Source organism: Cryptomeria japonica, chromosome 11, assembly GCF_030272615.1.
Source record: "Cryptomeria japonica chromosome 11, Sugi_1.0, whole genome shotgun sequence".
Lineage (NCBI taxonomy): Eukaryota > Viridiplantae > Streptophyta > Pinopsida > Cupressales > Cupressaceae > Cryptomeria > Cryptomeria japonica.
Window position 1 is genome coordinate 244,973,077 of NC_081415.1, and position 22,381 is coordinate 244,995,457.

A 22,381-nucleotide genomic window follows, 5' to 3' on the forward strand; every position below is an offset into this window, starting at 1 on the left:
CTTTGACTCATTATTTAAATACACCAATTTGGCCATCATCATTATATTGGAATACTGTTTATCTCTAAAATATAATGACTTTTGCCTAGTTAGCTCTACACAACAAAACCCTCATGAGCAAAGGATACATTATAGGTGTGTTCTATGTGAAGTTTAAATAGAAGATACTAACCTTTTCCTCTTCGTTGTAATTTTAGCAACAAGTGATACAAATGAGAATGAAATATGAATAATTAGAAAGATGCTTTTCTAATTTCACTATTATCAATGTTCACAAGCTCACCCATTTTGTACAAAGACTTCACATATGTATGAAATAATCATCTCTATTAATTTAGCAACTATAAAAATAACACAATTATAAAATATCTACTCATCTTCAACAGAAGACATATTAATTAAACTATAAAATGAAATCTCATGTCCTTGTTCACGAAGATGCCTGTTTGGCCGTAATGACAACAAGGTCGCTACTGTATCACGCATAATAGGCTTTAAGACTAACTTTAAAGCCTAAAATCTACAAGCCAAACATGTGATTAGAAAATGATATATTCTCTAACTCTTTAATTTTCTGTTGTGTGTTATTCCTCATTTTCTAAAAGATCTGAAGACTAACATTTCTGTTTCAGAAACCATACCTGTTTGAGAAACATTCTTAAGACTGATGTGCTCCATACATCCAACGTACAGATTTATTGCAAAGCATTAACATAATTCCATGCAAAGCCATGTATGGTGGGCCATTTTACCCTAATCTTCAGTAAACCCAGGAATTGAAATTGAATTATACATAGCAAAATAGAGTCTTTGATACCTCCCGTGTGAGATCCAGACTTTGATACCTGAACATAGTGATAATTGAAGTGGAGGAGGACAATCCAATAACTGAAACGGTGAGAGTTAAAACAGCAGTAGATCAAAACTAAATATCATGGCTATAACACAACCTCATCCTCTGTTAAAACGTGACAACTATACATAAAGTACAAATAATATTCCAAATTAAATGGTATCGGCTGAAGCCTTGTGTGTGAAGACAGCATTCAATCTGATCATATAATTTTGAATTCTATCACATAATTATTTAAATGAATGCAGTTCTTTTTAGCGCCCTATGTACAGAAAATTAGCTATAGATCGAAACTAATAATAGCCCCCCAGTGTTGAATTGCATAACGAATCGGAAACAGTAAACCTTTGCCTATAAGCTACTTCATCCTCTGTTAAAAATTCAAAACAGAACGATCATAGATAAAGCATACACATTCTTCTAAACTGTACTGTCTGGCAGACGCATGGGTGCCAAGAAAACATTGAATCTGGATATATCTAAGTCTCCTGCTATGAAGATTGAATTTAATGCCATAACATAATCATTTCTATTAGAGCAGTTTGTTTTATTCCAACATATAGAGAAAGCCAGTAGTGAGTTAAAAAACAGCTATGGATCAAAATCAGAAATAATCCGCAAGTTTTGATTTAAACAATGAACCAGAAACAGACAGACCATGGCTGTAAAAACAATCTCCTGTTAGAACATGATGCCCATACATAATTAAGAAAAGCATGAATACTGTCCCAAATTATATCATTTTGATAGAAGCACAATCGTCAAGAAAGAATTTGATCAGAATACATCTAAATATCCAGCGATGAACATTAATTTTCATACCATCACCATTTAGAAATGTTGGAACACCATTATTTAGGCAAACATGAAAAGCAAGTACCAACATAGTCCCCAACCATAAGCATACGGGCACAATCAATTCCTGAGAGGTACAATGAACCACTAGATCAAGGCATGGAATTATAAGACATGAACAGCCTCTGGCTGTACATATACTCCAAAAATTTAAATCGCTGAGCCGGCCTACTTCAGTGGAAAATTCCAGATCTTTGAGGAATAGAAGATTGCCTTGTCACAAGACAAATGTCCAAAACAGAGACAATACATAAAAAAATAAAATGAATGTAGCAAACAGTTTTGATAAAGACATAATAAAGTGAATAACAGCAATATCCTCTTGATACTAATATAGGCAACAAAGTAAAAATCAAGTGTCTTAATACTTCAACTACCTGACATTGCTAGCTGCAGTAACTCCAAAATACAGAAACATGATATTCCCCTTGCCAATTCAATTACCTCCTTTGTTTTGATTCACCAGCGCTGAAAAAACAGCTCTTAGAGATACATCCAAACCATGGCCTGCTATACTTGTTGAAGTAATGTTATCTCCAACATCATGAGTGGCTGAGCTGTCTATTTGAGTCTCATTACTGTCATCAACCCGTTTATTATCATGCAGCTGCAAAGCAGATTCTAAATTACAATGTACATTTCCCATAGCTGGCCTATCAACACTTTTCTCAGCAAGGCATGTCGCAGCAGCCTCTCCATGCCTCTTAAGGGACTCGGGATTAATTTTACCTTTACCTTTGGCATCTTCCGCTGTGCTTGTTGAGGTGCTTTCATCTCCAACAGCATCATGAGTAGCTGAGTTGTTTATTTGACTGTCATTATTGTCATCAACCCGTTTATCATCTTGCAGCTGCAAAGCATATTCTAAATTACAAAGTACATTTAGCATAGCTGGCCTCTCAACACTTTTCTTAGCAAGGCATTTCGCAGCAGCCTCTACATACTTGTTGAGGGACTCGGAATTCATTTTACCTTTGAGATTAGGATCTATGATTTGCTCCAGCATTCCCTTTCTCTGATAATCCAAAGCCCATTTGGCAAGGCCTCCTTGGCTAGTGGCAGGTCGTGCACACAATACCTCAAACAACACAACACCAAATGAATAAACATCTGATTTTTCAGTGAGCTTCTCTGTGTCACAGTATTCTGGGTCCACATATCCAGGGCTGCCTTTAACTGCAGTACTAACGTGGGTACGGTCAAGAGGTGGTCCATTTTTTGATAATCCAAAATCCGAAATTTTTGCAACGAAATTTTCATCAAGAAGTATGTTTGTTGTCTTTACATCCCGATGTATAATTGTCTGAGCAGCCCCTGTGTGAAGATAATGAAGACCTCGTGCAGCTCCAATACAGATCTCTAGTCGCTGTTTCCAGGATAAAGGAATCAGATTGCTATTTCCATATATATGTTTTCTCAGTGGTCCCGCGGCCATATAATCATAAACTAAAATCATCTCTCCATTTTCTTCACAATAACCAATAAGAGAAACCAAATGCCGGTGCCTGAGTTTAGAAAGCATTTCTATTTCTGTTTGAAATTCATGGATGCCTTGTCCTCCTAATGAGCTTCCTCGCTTAACTGCAACTTTTGTACCATCAACCTCACCTTCATAAACGTTGCCAAAACCTCCATGACCAAGAATTCTAGACTCATGAAAGTTATTAGTAGCCTCCTGGATCTCAGCAAAGGTGAAATGCTTGCACGAACTAGTTTCAATCTTTCCAGATGCTGGAGAACCTTTGCTTTCCACGGTATGCAGGTTATTTCTATAAAGTGGCCACTGCAGCCATCTAGAGGGCTGGTCACTACCTGACGGCCTACCACAGCATTGATGAATAAAACAAAATAGAGTAACAATGACACCCGAGATAGCAACCACTCTAATCACGTCCTCAATCATAGGACCGTTGAAGCTGCTAATGTGAGAGCTTGGAGGAGCATTCACCTCTGTATCGGATCCCTGTCAGGAGTGGTGTTAGTTGTCATGTTTTCTTTACCTTTTTCACCATAACTTCATGAAACATTCAGAATTTCAAGCCCTTATAGGTAGAACTCATTACACCGAAGGTGTTCTCTATGGAAAAAAAAACTTTCACTTGAACATTCCACGGTCTTAAATTCAAGGCGATAGAACATATCTTATCTGTCCACAGCTTTTGCCATTTTCGTTGTCTTTTTTTTTAAATTTCCGCTTCATTCTTCGTCTTCGTTGGATTTCCCTTGGCTTTTGAGCGAATTAATGACTATTCAAGTAAATATTCACAGAGCAAAAATATGGCATAAAAAATGAAAAACAATGAATCTTCGAGCTATCAAAATTGACCATATTGTCTTTATGCAGATTCCAATTTTAGATCTATTTTTACATTTTTGTTATTATTATTATTAAAAATTAAATGCATTTACTAATGTTTTTGGTAATTCTTATTTTCTATTTACTATTTTCATTTGTTTTTAAAAGGGTAGAAAATTCATGTTTAAAATTTATATATATTTAATATTTCTATTTTTATTAATTTTACTATTTTTTCACTATTATTGAAAACTAGACAAATTATAATTATAAATAATACTTAAACTACTAAGTCAACCCTTCTAACCTAAAAATCCTCTCATTCCTTTTTTGCACTTTATCTCATTCATTACTTCACTTCTATGACAAGAGGGGGAACTTTATCTCATCGATTACTTCACTTCTACAACAAAACAGGGAACTTCATACTTTATTGCTTTTAGGTGAAGAAGCACCGGGCCCGCATCTGGATCGGAACTTTACAAAGCTACTCAAAATAGCATGGGAGTTCTTGGCTTTTCAATGTCATTACCATGATTGCTGCAACAGAGCTCCAACATAAGATTCGGAGCAGGCATTTCCTTAAACTGGATCCACAAAATTAATAACATTGCCAGCGGATTTAATGGACGACATGGATGCATCTACCGCTATATTTTATCTTTGGAAAAGAAAATATGTTTAACATTACAGGGGCTTAGGTTTCCAAACATTGACAGGCACATCAGAGGATTGTTACATTGTTGTGTCTTATTTGCGAGCTCGAAGAAGAGAGTTAGGTTATCTTTGTTCTGCTTTCTGTTCTCATCATGCAAGCCTGATTTATCGTTGTGGGAGGAGGAAGACGAGACAGGGGATGAAGCGGAAGAGTAGGTTTATTTGTCTCCAGAAGTCGCTAGAGAAACAGATGCTTTATTTTCAATGGTCACAACAGCTGACAGAAAGGCGGTGGAATGTTGTTGCGTTCCTTTTTCCCTGTGGATTTCGTAGAACAAATTCGTATCTACAAAAGGACCTATGTTTGGATCATTCCTATGGATTTCATTCATGCCTTGCCTTGGGGCTTTCACTTTCGTAAGAGAAAAGCACATTATATTGTAAGAATTCAAACTCCAAATCTTTCTCACCACACCCTCAATCTCAATGTATCTTTGGAAATTGAATCGAGAAGAAAATGGAATCAACAAAGATCAATGACCATATAAGTCTCGGCATTATTAGTTCATAGAACTTCACGAGACTTTAAGTGTGGAACTGTCATCCCCACTCTCCATTGCCTCCTCCCTTCTCTCCACCCCAGTGCCTTCACCAGCAACACCACTTTATCCCCTTCATTGCCATTCCTTACTCACAAGACGAGCTCTAACTGGTACTGAGACCCAGGGTTCAAAGGCCTTCTTCATCATGAGATGCCATGCCAAACCTACTCACCCAAGTTGATCAGAAGAAAATTTGAAATAGTTGAAACCCACCATTCAAAGGGTATACACCATTCAAGGTGCAAGTGAATTTCGATATACCCACCTTTCAAGGAAAGATCGACGTAGATGCTGTTGATGATTGGGTTTCAAAACTGGAAAGGTATGTCTCTGTCAATCAGTTCTTAGATGAAGAGAAGATAACTTTCGCTCTCCTCAAAGCTGAAAATCATGTGAAAGATTCGTGGGAAGTGAAGTTAGCATCTAAGGTAACAAAAAATGGCAGTACTTTTATTTTTTTTCAAAAACCCACATGGGGAGAATTCATGTAGCACATAAAGGAAGAATATTTTCCTATTGATACATATGAACAAAAATATATGCAGTGGCAATTGCTTCGACATAAGAAGGACCAAACTGTTCAGGAATATACTAATATGTTTCATGCATTAGCAACAAAGCTTGGCATCAAAGATTGTGAGAAGCACTGAGTGTTGAAATATCAGAGTGCACTCCACAGGTATATCCAAACTGAAATGGAATACCTAAACATAGAGACTTTACCTAGTGCATATAAATTTGCTACCAAAATTGAGGAGAAATTGAAACAGAAAGGAAGGAAGGATAACTTTGCAAACAATAGATGGAAGGGTGAAAGTGGCAAAACTACATGGAAACAAACCTTAAAGGAACCCTCTCCCAATTGACCAACAAAAAAGATGTGGAGTATGAAGAAGACACAAGAGAACGATATGTGGTGTGAATTTCATAAGAGTCCCTCTCATAATACAAAAGATTGCAGAACCATAAAAAGCTTAATCATGGAGACACATGAGGACAAGGCAGAATCTAAGGTGGTAGAAACTTGCACAAAAGAAAGCCCTGAACAAGTCATTGAGGTTGACCCATATGCAACGTTAGCTACTACAAAGATATTGCCCCAGGAGGATGAGGAGAGATTGTTCCATTCACAGATGTGGGTCGGAGGAAAAGCCCTGCACTTTATCATTGATAGCGGAAGTCAAAAGAACCTAATATTAACAGAAACTGTGAAGAGACTGATTCTGAAAACAACAACCCACCCGCAACCCTATTCAATGGGATGGGTAAGTCAAGGGAGAGATATCCAGGTGCACCAGCAGTGTCGCCTTTCATACTCCATAAAGCCTTTCAAAGATGAGGTAATCTGTGACGTGGCTCATTTAGATGTTTGTGATGTTTTGTTGGGACAACCATATATGTACCAGCAACATGGTGTTTATGAGTCCAGGCCTTGCAGCGTGACAATCAGATTAGGTGAGCAGAAATACTGAATACCAGAGGTAAGACCTGCATACACTACCTCTTTGATTAGTGCCAAGCAATGTAAGAGGTTGGTTGCCAAAATGGGAATATTCATATTATTGATGATTCATTCTGAAGAAGAAAGGAAATCAGTTTATAATTCCCATGCCATCACAAACACCACAACACTGCAGCAAAGATCAATGGATCAAATTTTGATGAAATATGAAAATCTGTTTAAACTTCCAACTGAGGTACCTACACGCTGCCAAGCAAGACACACTATTGATTTGATACCGAGAACTCCATTACCTAATGAGCAAGTCTACCGTAGGTTAGTATTAGAGAATAATGAGATTAAGAGGCAAATACAAGAATTGATTGAGAAGGGACATATTCGTCCAAGTGCATCACCTTGTGGCAGCCCCATTGTTCTAGCAAAGAAAATGGATGGAACCTGGAGACTTTGTATTGACTATAGGGCCTTAAATAAAATTTCTGTCAAAAATAGGTATCCACTTCCCCGGATAGATGACCTCTTGGACCAGCTTAGAGGGGCTCAATTCTTTACAAAAATTGATTTGAAATCAGGGTACCATCAAGTACCAATTGAATCAGCCGATGTGTGGAAGACAACTTTCAAATCTAAAGAGGGCTTGTTTGAATGGCTAGTGATGCCTTTCGGTTTAACAAATGCTCCAGCGACATTAATGAGAATGATGAATGATATACTTAGACCATTCACTGATTCCTTCATGGTGGTATATCTTAATGACATACTCATCTTCAACAAAACTTGGGAGGAACATTTGCAACATGTGGAAAAAAATCTCTTAACCTTACAAGATCATGGGCTCTATGCAAACAAAACAAAGTGCTCCTTCAGTATGCAGAGTATCAGATACTTAGGATATGTTATTGATAGTGAGGGTGTCCATGTTGATCCGGAGAAGATACAAGTGATTAAGGATTGGCTGTCTCCTAGAAATCTCATAGAGTTACGAAGTTTCCTCAGGTTGGAAAACTTTTATCGCAGATTTGTGTTGGGATTCTCCCATTTGTCTTGGCCTCTAAATTAGTCCTTGCAGGGGGGAACACATGCAAAGTTTAAATGGACAGGTGCTCAACAAGAAGCATTTGAGGGGCTAAAACGAAGGTTATGTTCTGCACCAGTTTTATCTCTTCCTGACTTGCAACAGTCATTTGCAATACAAACAGATGCATCAGAATATGCTCTAGGAGCAGTCCTCATGCAACATGGTCATCCAGTTGCATATCACAGTCAGACTTTTTCTGATACAGTGCGTCGGTATGCCACTTATGACAAAGAAGTGTATGCTATTGTTCAAGCCTGTAAGCAGTGGAAACATTACATTTTGGGTAAGGAGACCGTCATCCACACATATCGCAAACCCCTTCAATTTTTGCAAACACAAGGGAAGTTGTAGAATGATCGACATCAATGATGGTCAGCTTATCTTCAACAATTTCACCTCAACATTCGCAACAAGAAGGGAAGCACTAACAAAGTAGCAGACTGTTTGATGAGACCTCCAATTACAACCACAAGTGTGGTTTTGAACTCATGTGGTCATTAAACTGAAGCTTGGGCTTGCTTGTATGAGAATGAAGTTGAATTTGTAGATGTTTATAATCAATTGGTGAAGGGACATCAAGTGAATGACTTCTATTTGCAGGATGGAATGCTTTGTCACCTTGGCCAAATCTGTGTGCCCAATGCAGAACACAAAAATTTGATATGGGAAGCTCACTACAGTAAGGTTGCCGGTCATTTTGGTATAGGTAAGACTACTACTATACTTCAGAGGTATTTCTATTGGCTAAAGTTGTGAAATGATGTTATTTCATATATTCAAGCTTGTACCGCATGTGCTATTGCTAAGCCTATCAATCGTAAACTTCGGTTGTATTCACCACTTCCTGTTCCTGAAAAACCTTGGCATTCAGTTTCTATGGACTTTATGTCTGGTCTTCCCACCACAAAAGAGGCCATGATTGTGTGTATGTTTTGGTAGATAAGTTCTCAAAAATGGCAGTAATAGTGGCATGTAAAAAAATAATTTTTGTAGAGGACACTGCAAAGCTCTTCTTTGAATACATTTGGGTTCATTTTGGTCTGCCGAATACCATTATCTCGGATAGGGACAATAGGTTCCTTAGTAAGTTTTGGTCTACACTATGGGAAAAGATGGACACAAAGTTAACAAAGTCTACTTCTTTCCACCCTCAAACAGATGGCAAAACAGAGGTAGTGAATTAGATGATCATACACATCCTATGAATATACCACTCAAAACATCCCCGCACATGGGATGAAAGTCTTCCATATGTTCAACATAGCTACAATAGGGCAATTCACAGTTCAACTGGTCACAACCCATTTGAGGTTTGTCTTGGTTATCAGCCACTTGCACCCATGGATGTTGCCATACCACTTATTTAACCTGATCTGGTTCCACGTGTTGGTAAGGAGGAAGATAAGGCAGCCCATTTCATTGATAGAATTCATCATCTGCAATAACAAGTTCATGAAATCTTGGAGCACACCAATAAGAAATATAAGGACAAACATGATGAGCATCACACTCCTCATAATTTTCAAGTCGGGGACAAGGTGTGGCTGCATATCCAGAAGGAACGATTGCAGGGTGCCAATAGGAAGCTTCATCCTCTGCATTACGGGCCATACACAATCATCAAGCAAGTTGGTGATAATGCTTTTGAGCTTAATTTACCTCCAATTTTTGGTCTTCATCCAGTCTTCAATGTGGAACTCTTGAAGCCATATTTTCCCCCACTATTAGATGTTGTAGATGTGGTAGAAACAATCTCCACTACAGAATTGAATCCAAATGCAGCTACCCCATTCCAATGTGATCAGATTGTGGACACCATGGTGAAAACACTCAAACAACAATAGATTTACTTGTATAAAAGTGGTTCGAGCAAGGTAGATTTCTCAACAAGGAAAGTGATTTACCAGAGAGCAGCTTCAAGAACGTTTTCCTCATCTCATTTAGAGTGTTGATGCAATGGGGCCCATTGCCTTCCAAGGGGGAAGTAATGATCAGAAGAAAATTTGAAATAGTTGAAAAATTATTTGTATATGTTTTTTAAATTTTTCTAGACATTAGTAAATGGCATTTTTGAAGGCCTTCAAGGCAATTTTAGCCCTTGAAAGTTTGGCCTGTCCTTTAGAACTTTTCCAAAGGAAAATTCTTTTAGGACTTCGCCTACAACTCTTGGAGACCTTTCCAAAGAGTTAAATGGCTCATAATTTCGAGTCCTATGCAGAAAGTTGTGCCTAGTTGAAGTTAGGAAAAATTTTATATAGTTTTTAAAAAAAATTCATAGTTTTAGATTTATTATGTAAATAATCCTGATGTGACTGTTGGTTTTCGATTCGCAAGGAGTTGTTGGTGACCCTTGGAATCCCTTGGATTGTTATATGTTGGATTTTCGAATTGAATAGAACACTTTTTGGCTTGCTTCAATTCTAAGCTCTCCTATTCATGTAAACAAAATTTACAATACTGCAAGTTCTCACTCAGGTGTTGTCATCTGAATCCATAATTCCGATCACAAGTCCCCATGTCAAAGGTGAATCCAGTTGGAATGTGCCGCTATTTGTAGTTGATGCGTCCTCCACCGTTACCTTCGGCATCCTTGGAGGCCCCTTACAAAGCAGTCACTCCTCCACTGCCCTATTAACACCCTTCCCCTATTTAAATGAAACCCCATTTTGAATGAAATGCCTTTTTTAGCCATCTTGGCCATTCATACCATTACCTGCCTCTAGACTGCTATAATGAAATGGGAGTCATTTTTTTATGCTAGAGGCATCCTCAACCATATAAGGGTTCTAAAGATAACCCGTGTACATATTAATTCATATTTAGAAAAACAAAGTTTTGGATCGTATAAGGGTTCTAAGAACCCATGCACAATTTAGTCTATATTTAGAAAATCAAAGTTATCGTCCATTTCTAGGATGGGGGCATGAAAACGATTAGCTATGTAGAGGTAGATCCCATTTCATTATAGCAATGCATAGGCTTTAATAGTATGCATGACAAATATGGCTAAAACTGGCATTTCATTTGAGAATGGAGTATCATTTAAATAGCAAAAGGTGTTGGCAGGGCAGTGGAGGAGTGGCCATTTTGTAACGTCCTCCAAAGCTGCCAATGATAAGAGTGGAGGAAGCATTAGCTACAAAAATAGTGACACATTCTAATTAGATTCACCTCTAAGAAAGGGACTTGGATTCATGAGTAGGTTTGACATGGCATATTGTGATAAAGAAGGCCTTTACACCCTTGTTCTTGGTACGGAGTACAACTCATCGTGTGAAGATTGCTATGAAGAAAAAGTTAAAAAATAAATCATGAAAAATAAAATAACATTGTAGCATAAACTAGTTGTAAAGAAATTATGGAGAAATTAAAACAGGAAAACAAACAAGACACAAATTTATGTGGTATAACCTTAACAATATGCCAAAGAAACATCCATAGGGCAAGGTATTGGTATTCTTATTACTCAAAGTAAAAATAATCACAATCTTCACAACCATTACTTTGCCTTCAAGAACCACCATCAAACTTAGAGAAAACTAGATTTTTTCCTTTGTAAAAAGTATGCATTATCTCTTTAAGCAAAGCGTAGTTTTTTTTCATAAGATAATATAAGATTTGTTTTATTGTTTTAATTGTTGTCATTATTCAACAATCTCCACCTTGACAAAAAATTAGTTGATAGTTACCCAAGCCTATTCACTATCTCTTTTGCAAGCCGAGAGAAGCCATTTGCTTTCCAACTTCTCAAGAGTCAATTTCCATCCAAATTTTAGTTTAATCCATATATAGACTTAGCTCAACCCAAATCCCTATTATGAGCTTATTATTTATCCTAACCCAAGCTACTCCATCTACTAATGGATTTGCATCTTATTACCAAAATTATAATAATCCTACTTTGAACCAAATGCTCAAGAAAATGAAATATCAAGGTAAAGGATTAGGCCTACATAAGAAAGGTATATTGGAGCCCATTTGTATCAAATAAAATCCATAAGCACATGGTCTTGGTTACATGTCCCAAGGCGCTTCATCCAAAAATGTTGGTACAACTATTGTAAGACCCAAAAATGCTTTCAAACCTACAATAACATCTTCCCATTGTTCCTCCAACCCATTTATCGTCACCCCCCTCCATCATATCAACCCAAAAAAATTGTCCATCTTCTTCCTTCATCCTCTAAATCCATTTTTGGTCCATATATACCAAAATACACAATCACATATCTCCCATCTACTAAATCCATTTTGAGCCCTTGCATCACAAAATACCACCCTCCTTATGTTGTTCATCCCTGCACAAACCAATCCCATATCCCTATCACCCATCCTAAACATACTGCTCCTTTGATTCCCAATCAAGATCAACAAGGGCACATACCCATGCATCCTACTCAACATCTTACCTACATAACTCCATTCATATTTCCCCCATATCATGCACCTCATTGCACTCATACGATTGCTATTTGCATGCCAAATACAAAATGCATGAAGCTAAACATCCACAACAATCTATAGATCACCATGTCCCCTAAAAAAGGCGCACTCAAACAAAGAAAAATCTAATCCAAAAGTGTAATCAATCTCAAAGGTCCACAATATAAAAATAAAAACAATGTGGATTCCAAAAGAAAATAAGCTATACATCCAAAAAAAAATCCCTAATGGAATCCAAAGATGTAAATCCAATTGTTGAGCATCCTCCTCATCCATCTCCTAAATCTATTTTGGATCCGTGTGTCCCAAAATTCCCTATCCCAACTCCTCCATCATACCCACATGCATCATCCATTTATCCTTCACTCATTCAACACCCATCACAACATGTGCCAATGTTGGTTCTGACAACATCCCACCCATCACACTTCCCTTCCATTCTTTTATGCAAACACTATCCAACAACATATCCCTTATCCCACATATACCCACCATCAAAACCAAATATCCCTTTCCTTTGCATAATCCACCCATCCCAACAAAGTTCTACCAACATCTGATGATCACTCAAAATGGACTCATATTACCTTGATGTGTAACTTGATGCTTGGGTCCTCCCTCCATCTTCTTATCCACATCATTATCTTTATCCATTTCCATCCATAAATTGTCTAGAAAATCCCCTAAAAAAAAAAATTTTTTAAATGAGAAGATTCAAAAAAAATGAAAAAAAAAATTATCCAATGGTGAAAACTTGATAAATAGGTGCCTTGGGAAAGTACCATGATAAAAAGCTATAAAATATGCATCATGTGCAATCCCTCCATCCATTTGGTCTCTACACTTGGGGGCAAGTTTGTTCTGGATTCTTACCCATCATTCCACCCACCTACCATACTCATCATATCATATCCATTTTAATTCCTCTATCCTCCTTTGGATCTTGATTCATATAGGGACATCTATTCATTCCATGATTTGGACACCTCTTGGCCTTCATCTCCATTTCCCCATAAGCTTTACTATTCATCCATATATCCTTCCACCCATCCTTCCTCCCATCCATATAATCCTTCCACACACATTAATATTCCTTATCTACCTATCATCCTTTTATCCATCTCATCATATGCCTCTTAGTGCCTCATCACACATCAAATATCTCAAGTGGGCCATCTTATTCCTTTGTGACAGAGTCTTTAATGACCGTATCACACCCATCATCCATCCACTAATCCCTTCATCTAGCAATTCTTATCTCCTAATCCTTATTTCATAAAGTCTCCATTTCCACATTCTTATTATCCTATCCCCCCATCTCTCAAAACCTCCTACCACCTCATTTTATCAACTCATAATCCCTTGGCATTAGTATCTAGCTATTGGCCAGCTCCATGCAATCTAATTCCATCCAAATGATCCCAATCGTCCCCTATCTAACATCAAATGCAACTCCACTTACCCAATCATATCCTTGCTCTTCTTCTAGCCTAGATTACAATCCAATCATCATCATTAGGATGTATCCTTCCCAATCCTTGTGTTGTTTTGAGATATATGATTCCCTCTTCAATAACACTCCACCTGCCATTAATCCAATCCTTACTTTATTATACAGTGCTTGTGATATTTGGCAAGTTTGGTTGCAAGTTTGTAAGAGAGAATTTGTTGTTTGTGAAAGGATCTTGGATTGGACCTTCTTTAAGCTTAATGCCTCCACTTTTTGTAATTTTACTAATATAACTAGAACTAAAAATGCATGCATGTTGTGGCACCACCATTTTGGTCACATAAGTGGAAAAGGTCTTTGGGCCATTATTAATAAAAAGTTTGTTGATGGTCTTTCTAATTATTTTGTTGGTAAAAATAGTTTTTGTGAGCACCATATTTTTGGAAAACATAATAGATCATCATTCCTATTTTTTTGGCAAATAAATCATCATTCCTTTTTTTTTTTGCCAAATAGATTATCATTCCTATTGGAATTAATAAAGCTTAAAATATTATTAAAATCAGCCATTTAGATGTTTCATCTAGTAGATGTTGATTCTTTTGGTAAATATCAATTTTATGTTACATTTGTTGATGATGTCTTTGGATACACTCATATTTATTTTATACATGATAGATACAAAATTTTTACCAAGTTTAAGAATTTTTAAAACCTTAATTAAGAAGCAACCATGTTATAAGATAAAGGTGTTCGAATATGACAATGGTGGTGAATATTGTTCTATGAAATTTGATGAGTTATGTTAGAGTGAAAGTATTATTTAGTAGAAGACTACTCCTTATATTTCCCCCCCAAAAAATAGGACAGCAAAAAAAATGAATTGAATCTTAATGAGAAAAGTTAGAAATATGCTAAGTGGTATTAAGCTAGATTGATGCCTTTATGTAGATGTTGTCAATAATGCTAATAATTTAATTAATAGATCTCAAGTGTTTAATCTTGTTGGTAAAAATCCTTTTGAAGAGTGAATAGATATTATTTTGAAGGTGAATACTAGTTTAGTCGAAATCAAGTACCAAGGCTGCAAATATTATTATATTCCCATTAGTACTCTCATATACAACACTCTTGTCAATCACTTTGAGGACAATCTATGAAGGATTCCGCGAATCGAAAGACATACAGGTCACATTATGTGTGATCAAGTACTCAATTGAAAGGCAATCAAAGCCCATATGCCAATCATTTGTAAATCCTGGGTGTGTAGCAACGGCGGCCTCGGAAGCCATGTCTAGCAGTTCATTCTCTTCATCATAGTTATATGATGTAGGGTAGCTCCTAAACTAAGCTTGTTGGAGACTTGATAAGTTTTGACCTTATCGATTGTGAATTTTAACTTACAACCTGGATCTGTAAAGTCCGTGTGGTTGGAGCTTGCATAGAGCAACAATGCCCATTATTTTGTACCTTACTTAAACATGATATTTTTTCTTCTAAAAGTTATTTGCCAATTTTCTTTTTATTCTGCATTTAGGGGAAGAGCACCAGTAGCCGTCATAGCTAACTTCGCGCACTCACAGATAATAAATGGTCCATCGGATTTTGATTTTTTCTTTTTAGTTGTCTTCGTATGCGACTTAACTGCTTGTAGCTATTGATCTGGCTTTTGGGTAGTAACGATGCACGCTGTGGAATCAGTTATGCGCACAAAGGTCAAAAAAGTACACATTTCAAAGTGTCGCCTGATACCTAACTAAAGATGTTCCAGTAATCGTCAACTCAAAATTGCTAATACTTGTTGAAAAATGTCCCAATAGTGGTGTACAAATGTTCCAATAGTGGTACACAAATGGGACAAATGTTCCAATAGTTGTGCACAAATGGGTCAATTAATTACAAAAAATGATCGGCTATTGGTACAAAACAAATTTATTAATGGTGTTTTCACTATGACAGCTATTGGGGGGTCAACATGACAATAAGGTGACGGTTATTGGAACTATGTTATCTATTGGTGCTCTTCCCCTACCTCTTTCAAAAACTAGAGAAATGGGAAAAAAATCCCAAATGATAAGAGAGTCATTATAATAAAACAGGCACAACCTCCCATCTCCTGGATCTTCATGTTTTAAACGTTATTTTTTCGAAAATATTAGATGATCTCTTTTTAGATCTACAGATGATTTAAGAGAGTGAGTGATTTATTAGGTGATCTGTTTTTAGATCTACAAATGACGTACAGATTCCACATAGGCCCAATATACAGCGATACCTAACTCTCTCAAATATGAGATGTACATATAAAAAACATTAAACTGAAAAAAACCATGCTTGAGAATACTTACAGAGGAAGTAGAGATGGATCCACTTTGGAGATCGAGTATCCCTGAACTGTTGAGATCGGCCCTTTCAGTACTGTGTATGCCAGGACTCAAGTTGCGGATCGAGGCGCCCACTTGCCACACGTGATTAACACTAGTCTGATTGAAACCAAGTGTCAGAGACGCAAATATTATTATCTTCCCATTACTACCATTATACACAGCGCTCTTGTCAACCACATTGATGCGAATATCTGAAGGATTCAAAGCATCAGACTTAGAGACCACATCATACGTGTGAACTACAGTTGTGCCATTACCCAATTGAAAGGCAATCAGTGCCTGTGTTTCAATCATTTGTAGCCCCTTTGGATTTATCCCCCAACCTACCCACCCCCCAGAAGTAGCAGGGGCAGCACTGAAAGCTATGTCTAGCGATCCATTCTCTACATTGAAATTATATGACAGGGTAGCTCCTAAACTCAGCTTTTTGCAGAATTGATAGGTTTTTGTTTCACCTCCTGGGAATGTTAATGGACAGCTTGTATCCAGAGTCTCTGCTGCTTCATTCCAACCAAACAACACCACAACGACTCCCAATATGAAGAACAGGTGACTACCCATTTTTCAAATTCTACCAAATTTCGCTCCTGAAAATTCAAGCTTTGAGGGAATTACGATTGTCGCGGAGATTCCAGTAACAGGGGAAGCTGTAAGAATTTAATGGAGATTAACGCGTGGAAATTAGAAAACAAACGAGTGGTGTAGGATTAATGGATGCGTGGGCGATTCCAGACCATTTAATTTTTCCAGAGGAAGCTGTATGAGAAAGTTCACCGACTAATTATGCGGAACATAACATGGAGAATAGATGAAGCTGTGAAGAAATTTCAGTGTAGTAACACGTAGAAATCGAAAACTAGTGAAGGATGGAGGATTGGTGGACGCGTTAGCCATTCACACCTTATTCATTTCATTTTTTCTTATCAGGATTTTTTTTTTAACTTGAAATCCAGCTTTCAAATTAATTAGCTGAAAATTAAAAATAATTGTAGACTGAAGGTTCTGAGGGCTGCATATTTTGAAAACCACTTAACAGTAAGAAAAAGGGACATGTACATATATTTTGTGCTTGTATTTTAAAAGTTACACAATTCTATATTTATAGCTAGATATATATGTAAATTAATAAATGTTATTATAGAAATTTTATTAAAAAAAATTAATTATTAATAATAATAAAAAAATGGTGAAAGAAAGAAAAGAATCATAATTATGAAGGTTATGCTCTTAAAGACAACCATTAATCTTAATCTTATTTGTAATAAGATGATAGAATTGCAAAACATTATTAAAAAATAAAATTACTTCTTGTTGCTACCCATAAACTAAAACTCAAAAGCTAACTTTTTTTTTTAACCAATGCACAAAAGAAATTGCTTGTCTAGTAGGAGTTGGCTCTACAATCCTGAAATTTAATATTTAAAGTAGCACATGGGAAGGAACCTAAGTTAGTAGTTTTCTATTTTCACATAAAATCTTGTTCAATGTGACATGAATTTTGAAGCTTTTCCAGACGGTTGCTCTATATGATGGTCCAGCATACACAGCACTATTCTTCAATGGTGATAGTTGATCAAGATCATTGAAGAGGGTGACTAAACACACATCAAATAAAATTTGACGAGGATTGAAAAATGATTCGCCGTAATTTGGCACAATGAAACTCTTCTCATCAATTAAAACGAAATCAAATGAAATGCATGCACTCTTCTAATTCCACACCTAATTCTGTTTTCTACTGGAATTTTCAATACAGCCTTATAAAAATATTCTGAATCAAAATTAAATGCCAAAATAAAATCAGACCATTTGAATTCTCTATATATGATATATAGAGATACACAACACCTCCCTTCACCCATATCTGACTGCCTTAAAAAATACAAGAAAATGCAATACTTACAGGAGTAGAGCTGATTTCACCTTGGAGATGGAGTATCCCTAAACTCTTGAAATCGGCCGCAGAACAACAACACCAGTTTAGTTGGTATCAAGCACCAAGGACGTTTCCACTGCATACTTTGGGAAGGGAAGTCCATAGAAGCTGCGAGGAAATTTCGAGGAAATTTTTTAAGGCCGTTTCCACTGCATACTTTGGGAAGGGAAGTCCATAGAAGCTGCGAGGAAATTTCGAGGAAATTTTTTAAGGCCGTTTCCACTGCATACTTTGGGAAGGGAAGTCCATAGAAGCTGCGAGGAAATTTCTTAAACGAGTGGAGGTCCGATGGACGCGTGAAACCATTCAACACCATTCACATATACCTCTGATCTGGCAGGTTTTGCTTGACTTGACCCACTCCATTTTTTTATTCCGTGTTTGTAAAGCCCACCCATTTTCTTAAGCCCACCCATTTTCTTCACCTCTCAAAAAATGGGATACAGTTTTTTTTTTTTATCTTACCATGTATCATTGACTTTAAAGCGTTTTCCATCTAGCTTTTTAATTAATTTCTTTTAAATAATTAACTAGCAGTAGTTGTAGGTGGAGTCGATAGGTCTGATTGTAAAACACTTTCTAATTTGTCTGAGTGTGAGCATCATAATGAGAGAATGTAATAAAATTGAAATTGAATTTTTTTTTGAATATATAGTATATAGTATTGGTACTGTACAAAACCCAACCAATGGTTATAGTTGTTCCCAAAAGAAAAAGTTGTCCACTCACCATCCCCTATGTTGCTGAATGCAACATGATGTACAGAAAGAAATTGCTATGAAGAGTGTTTTTTACACCAGAATTAAAGTACTATAAAGAGTACTTATTATAAATGGTTTGTATTGTAGACTGTATTAATCCCAACCAATAGTATTTTTTTAACCCAGGAAAATTTTGTTACCCACCCTCCATCCCCCATGCTGGTAACGGTAGTATGTTATACAACCTTTTGTTGATATGCATTTGATGTATAAGATCTCAAACCTGTGAGAGATAAATTGTATTAGTACTTCAGTTTGGAGGAAATCAAGAAACGAGTACTACATTTTGCCTAATTACAAAACTTTATGTTCATGATATAGTTATTACATTGGAAATTTGACATATTTTATAGTACTACACTCCTATACACTAATAAAACACAAAGTAATTTAGTTTGCAAATAATAAAAAAACATATGCATTTACCTTGCAGAATACCAAAGATGATGGCAATGAAAAGCAATTACGGTTAGTCGATAAGTATATGTCTGGTTTTGAAAGGGCATGCACTTGTAACCTATAAACAAAGTTAAATGATGTTCAACACTGTAATGTGGTTGTTCTTTTGCTATTGAATTTATATTTATAAATATATTTATACAGGATATATACCTTCAAAGTAATGCCATTAGAGTGTCGGATGTTGATCACCAGTGAAAGCTTAAATGTAAAAGCAGTGGCAACCTGGAAATGTTAATACATCATAATCAAAGAATGTAATTAACGTGAAACTGATTAATTTTATTGATATATAGTATATAGTATTGGCACTGTACAAAAACAGTCAATGTTTATAGTTGTTCCCAAAATAAGAAGTTGACCACAAAGAGAACTTATTCTAAATGGATTGTATTGCAAACATGTATATCCATTTGATGCATATCATCTTAAACCCGTGAGAAATAAATTGTATTAGGAAATTGTAATTATATGAAGATTTTCTTGTGACTAATAAAGTGTATTATGAAATTGCAAATGTATGTAACTGTGTAGGGGAAAAAGCGAGACTAGGTTAACATGCCCTAATCCTACCTTTTGACACACATTACGGAATACGAAAGAGCCTAGAGATATCACACAATTGGCTACTTCTTTTTGTGAAAGAGAGAGCCACGGGATATCTATTAGGATTTCTATTCCCTTGTTGAAATTGGAAGATCAAATAATGCAAGTTCAAACCCTAATCCCAAAATGCAAGTATGAACTAATAACAAGATTGCAGAATTGAGATTAAACAATGAACAACTGTAAATACAAGGATGAAATAAGAATGCAGATGTGTACCCGGAGTCAAAATCGGACTGAAAATGTTCGGGACGGGGGCGCGGGTGCCACTGACCTGAAAACTGCACCGGAAACTGCTGTTTTGCACTCTAGAACACTGTCGGAAACTGTCGGAAATGCTGTCTGTCTGGAGGACCAGGGCGCCCAGTGCCCCTGTCCCAGTCTTTTGCTCTGCAATTTGATGCAGAGTGCTGTCTCGACCTATTCTCTCCGGATCTGTATCCTGCGGCGTCGTCCGAGTCCCGAAACTTGCACTGATATCTGAAAAGGGTGTATGTGCGGCTATATAGGGTTTTGCCTTAGTCAAACCCCCGCTTTGGTGATTTCCACCTCCATGAATAGCCAAGTTGTTTTGTAAAATGTATTGTGTGTGCAGACCTAGTGTGTGTGCAACGTCCTAAAATGCAAGAAAGCAAACTAGAGCAACCTAGAAAGTAAACCCTAATTGCTTGCAAATGACAATGTAAATGCTCTAAATCTAAAGCATGAATAAAGGATATATTGAAGCTTATGCAAAGACATGAAAACAATATGAAATCATACCCAACCCTCAAGGGAGGAGTACAAGCCAATCTTCAGTCGGTAATCTCCTATTGTTCTTCAATGTCTTCCAAGCCCTAAATGGATGAATGAAATTGATAAATGCTTGATAGAAGGATGTTGAATGTTGTTGAAGTCTTCAAAGATCTGCTCTTTCGCTGCATATGAGGTTCCTGAAAACAAAAATCGGATGCCTTCAAATGAAGAAAGAGGGCTCTTATGTAGGAAACCCTAGATCGTAATTTCGTCTTTTGGCCGACCTAGAGATTGAATATCCCGCCAATTTCTTGGGGTTAAGCTTTATTTTATGATTGGATTGTGCTCTTAAAATTTCGGAAAAAATGTCCGGGACCATGTGCACTCCGGGCACCACGGTCCCGACAACTTTTCACCAAATTTTCAGGGCTGTCGGATATGATGATTTTAGAGAGAATTCTGAAGTTACAGGTGACTTCGAGATGTTTTGACCCCCGAAACCAAGCCCCCAAGTTCAAAATAGGACTTAATTAGGGTTTTTGATTGCATGATGTATTGGAGGAATAAAATGAAAAGGGCACGCTTTAACGAAAGGGCCCAACTTTATGATGTAGAGGAAAATGAAATAGGACCTTAGACCTAATTAATTTGATTAATTAAGTGCTAAAGGAGAGATGCAATGCAAAATGTAAAATGCACCAAGGCAGGTGCTAAACTAGGTGTGAAATTGTACCACCCTAGTGAGTGCGTATAATTTATGACGCTACATTTAGCCCCCACTTTAGCGGTCATATGAGTACTACGTGCATATTATGAAAGCTAAAGTACAGAAAAGTAAACATCATTTGAAAAAGGATATATCCATAAGTTGTCGGATGAAGCCCCCAGCGGTATCTACAGTACACAGTTAGGAACCGCACCCTACAAAACACACGTTAGATCGCAAAATCACCTAATGCTTACTAAGGAAAGTGACGAAATTTGTGAGTAGCTATATGCCCCCCTATTTTGACTTGCTTATTAGGGAGGTGAAACAGGGTAGCATGTTTACTTACGACAAATTGTGTAAGAGAGTATTGATGAGGGACGTTCACTAAATAGGCTTCATCAGAGCACTTTTTGGAACATCCCGAGAGTAGGGGAATGAAAAATACGATTCCGACGCAACAAACGGCTCGAAAATCGCATCTCCCAAACCCAAGTTATGATAAAATGAATGATAGAGGAAAATTAGGGTTTCAAAAGTAAAGATAAAGAAATGAAAGTATATACCTTGAAAGTGACACTTGCATTTGTCACTTTGTTGATTTCTGAATACTGTTCATTGCAGCGGAGCCCACATAGCCATCATCATGCCTTCACGACGACCGGAGCGTCCCACGAGGATTGAGATCCTGCGCCAGGTCGTGATTGACGACGAGCCACTGGACGAGGTGAGTTGACTGAACGTTTGACTTTTGATTTTTCGCATTTTGACTTTTCTGTGATCATTTACGGGCCCTGAAATCTGACCTGGGGCCCACCCAGGGCGCCATGGTCCCTGTGGGGTGCCCTGGTCCCCTCAGGGCGCCATGGTCCCTGACAGGGTGCCATGGTCCCTTCAGGGCGCCATGGTCCCTGACAGGGCGCCATGGTCCCAATCAGGGCGCCATGGTCCCTGACAGGGCACCATCGTCCCAATCAGGGCTTGGCGAGGGGTTTCAGGGTTAGCATATGATGTTCGACAGTTTGCATGAGCGATTTTGATGATCGAGTACTGATTACTGTTATATTTTTGTGTTGCAGGATCTCCCATACATGA

General features: G+C 37.2%; 1 protein-coding gene across 5 annotated transcripts; it reads right to left on the reverse strand.

Annotated features, from left to right (window-relative positions):
* Window positions 1–333: 333 nt before the first annotated feature.
* On the reverse strand, window positions 334–18,387 carry LOC131859846 (receptor-like protein kinase THESEUS 1). Of its 5 annotated transcripts, none has more exons than XR_009359392.1 (2): window positions 17,987–18,387; window positions 334–888 (listed from the first exon to the last, which is right to left on the reverse strand). XR_009359392.1 is itself a non-coding variant. In XM_059214023.1 (2 exons), the coding sequence occupies exon 2, from the start codon at window positions 3,609–3,611 to the stop codon at window positions 2,145–2,147; it is 1,467 nt and encodes a 488-aa protein (XP_059070006.1). In that variant the 5' UTR covers window positions 3,612–3,658; window positions 18,007–18,387; the 3' UTR covers window positions 956–2,144. The 5 variants fall into 5 exon arrangements, 4 of the variants coding, with proteins under 4 accessions (XP_059070006.1, XP_059070003.1, XP_059070004.1 ...); XM_059214023.1 differs by lacking the exon at window positions 334–888 and adding an exon at window positions 956–3,658 and having other exon boundaries at window positions 18,007–18,387; XM_059214020.1 differs by lacking the exon at window positions 334–888 and adding an exon at window positions 956–3,671 and having other exon boundaries at window positions 18,007–18,387.
* Window positions 18,388–22,381: the final 3,994 nt, after the last annotated feature.

Coding starts and splice junctions, on each gene's coding strand:
- LOC131859846 (XM_059214023.1), bottom strand. CDS start 3,611: ATGATTGAGGACGTGATTAGAGTGGTTGCTATCTCGGGTGTCATTGTT.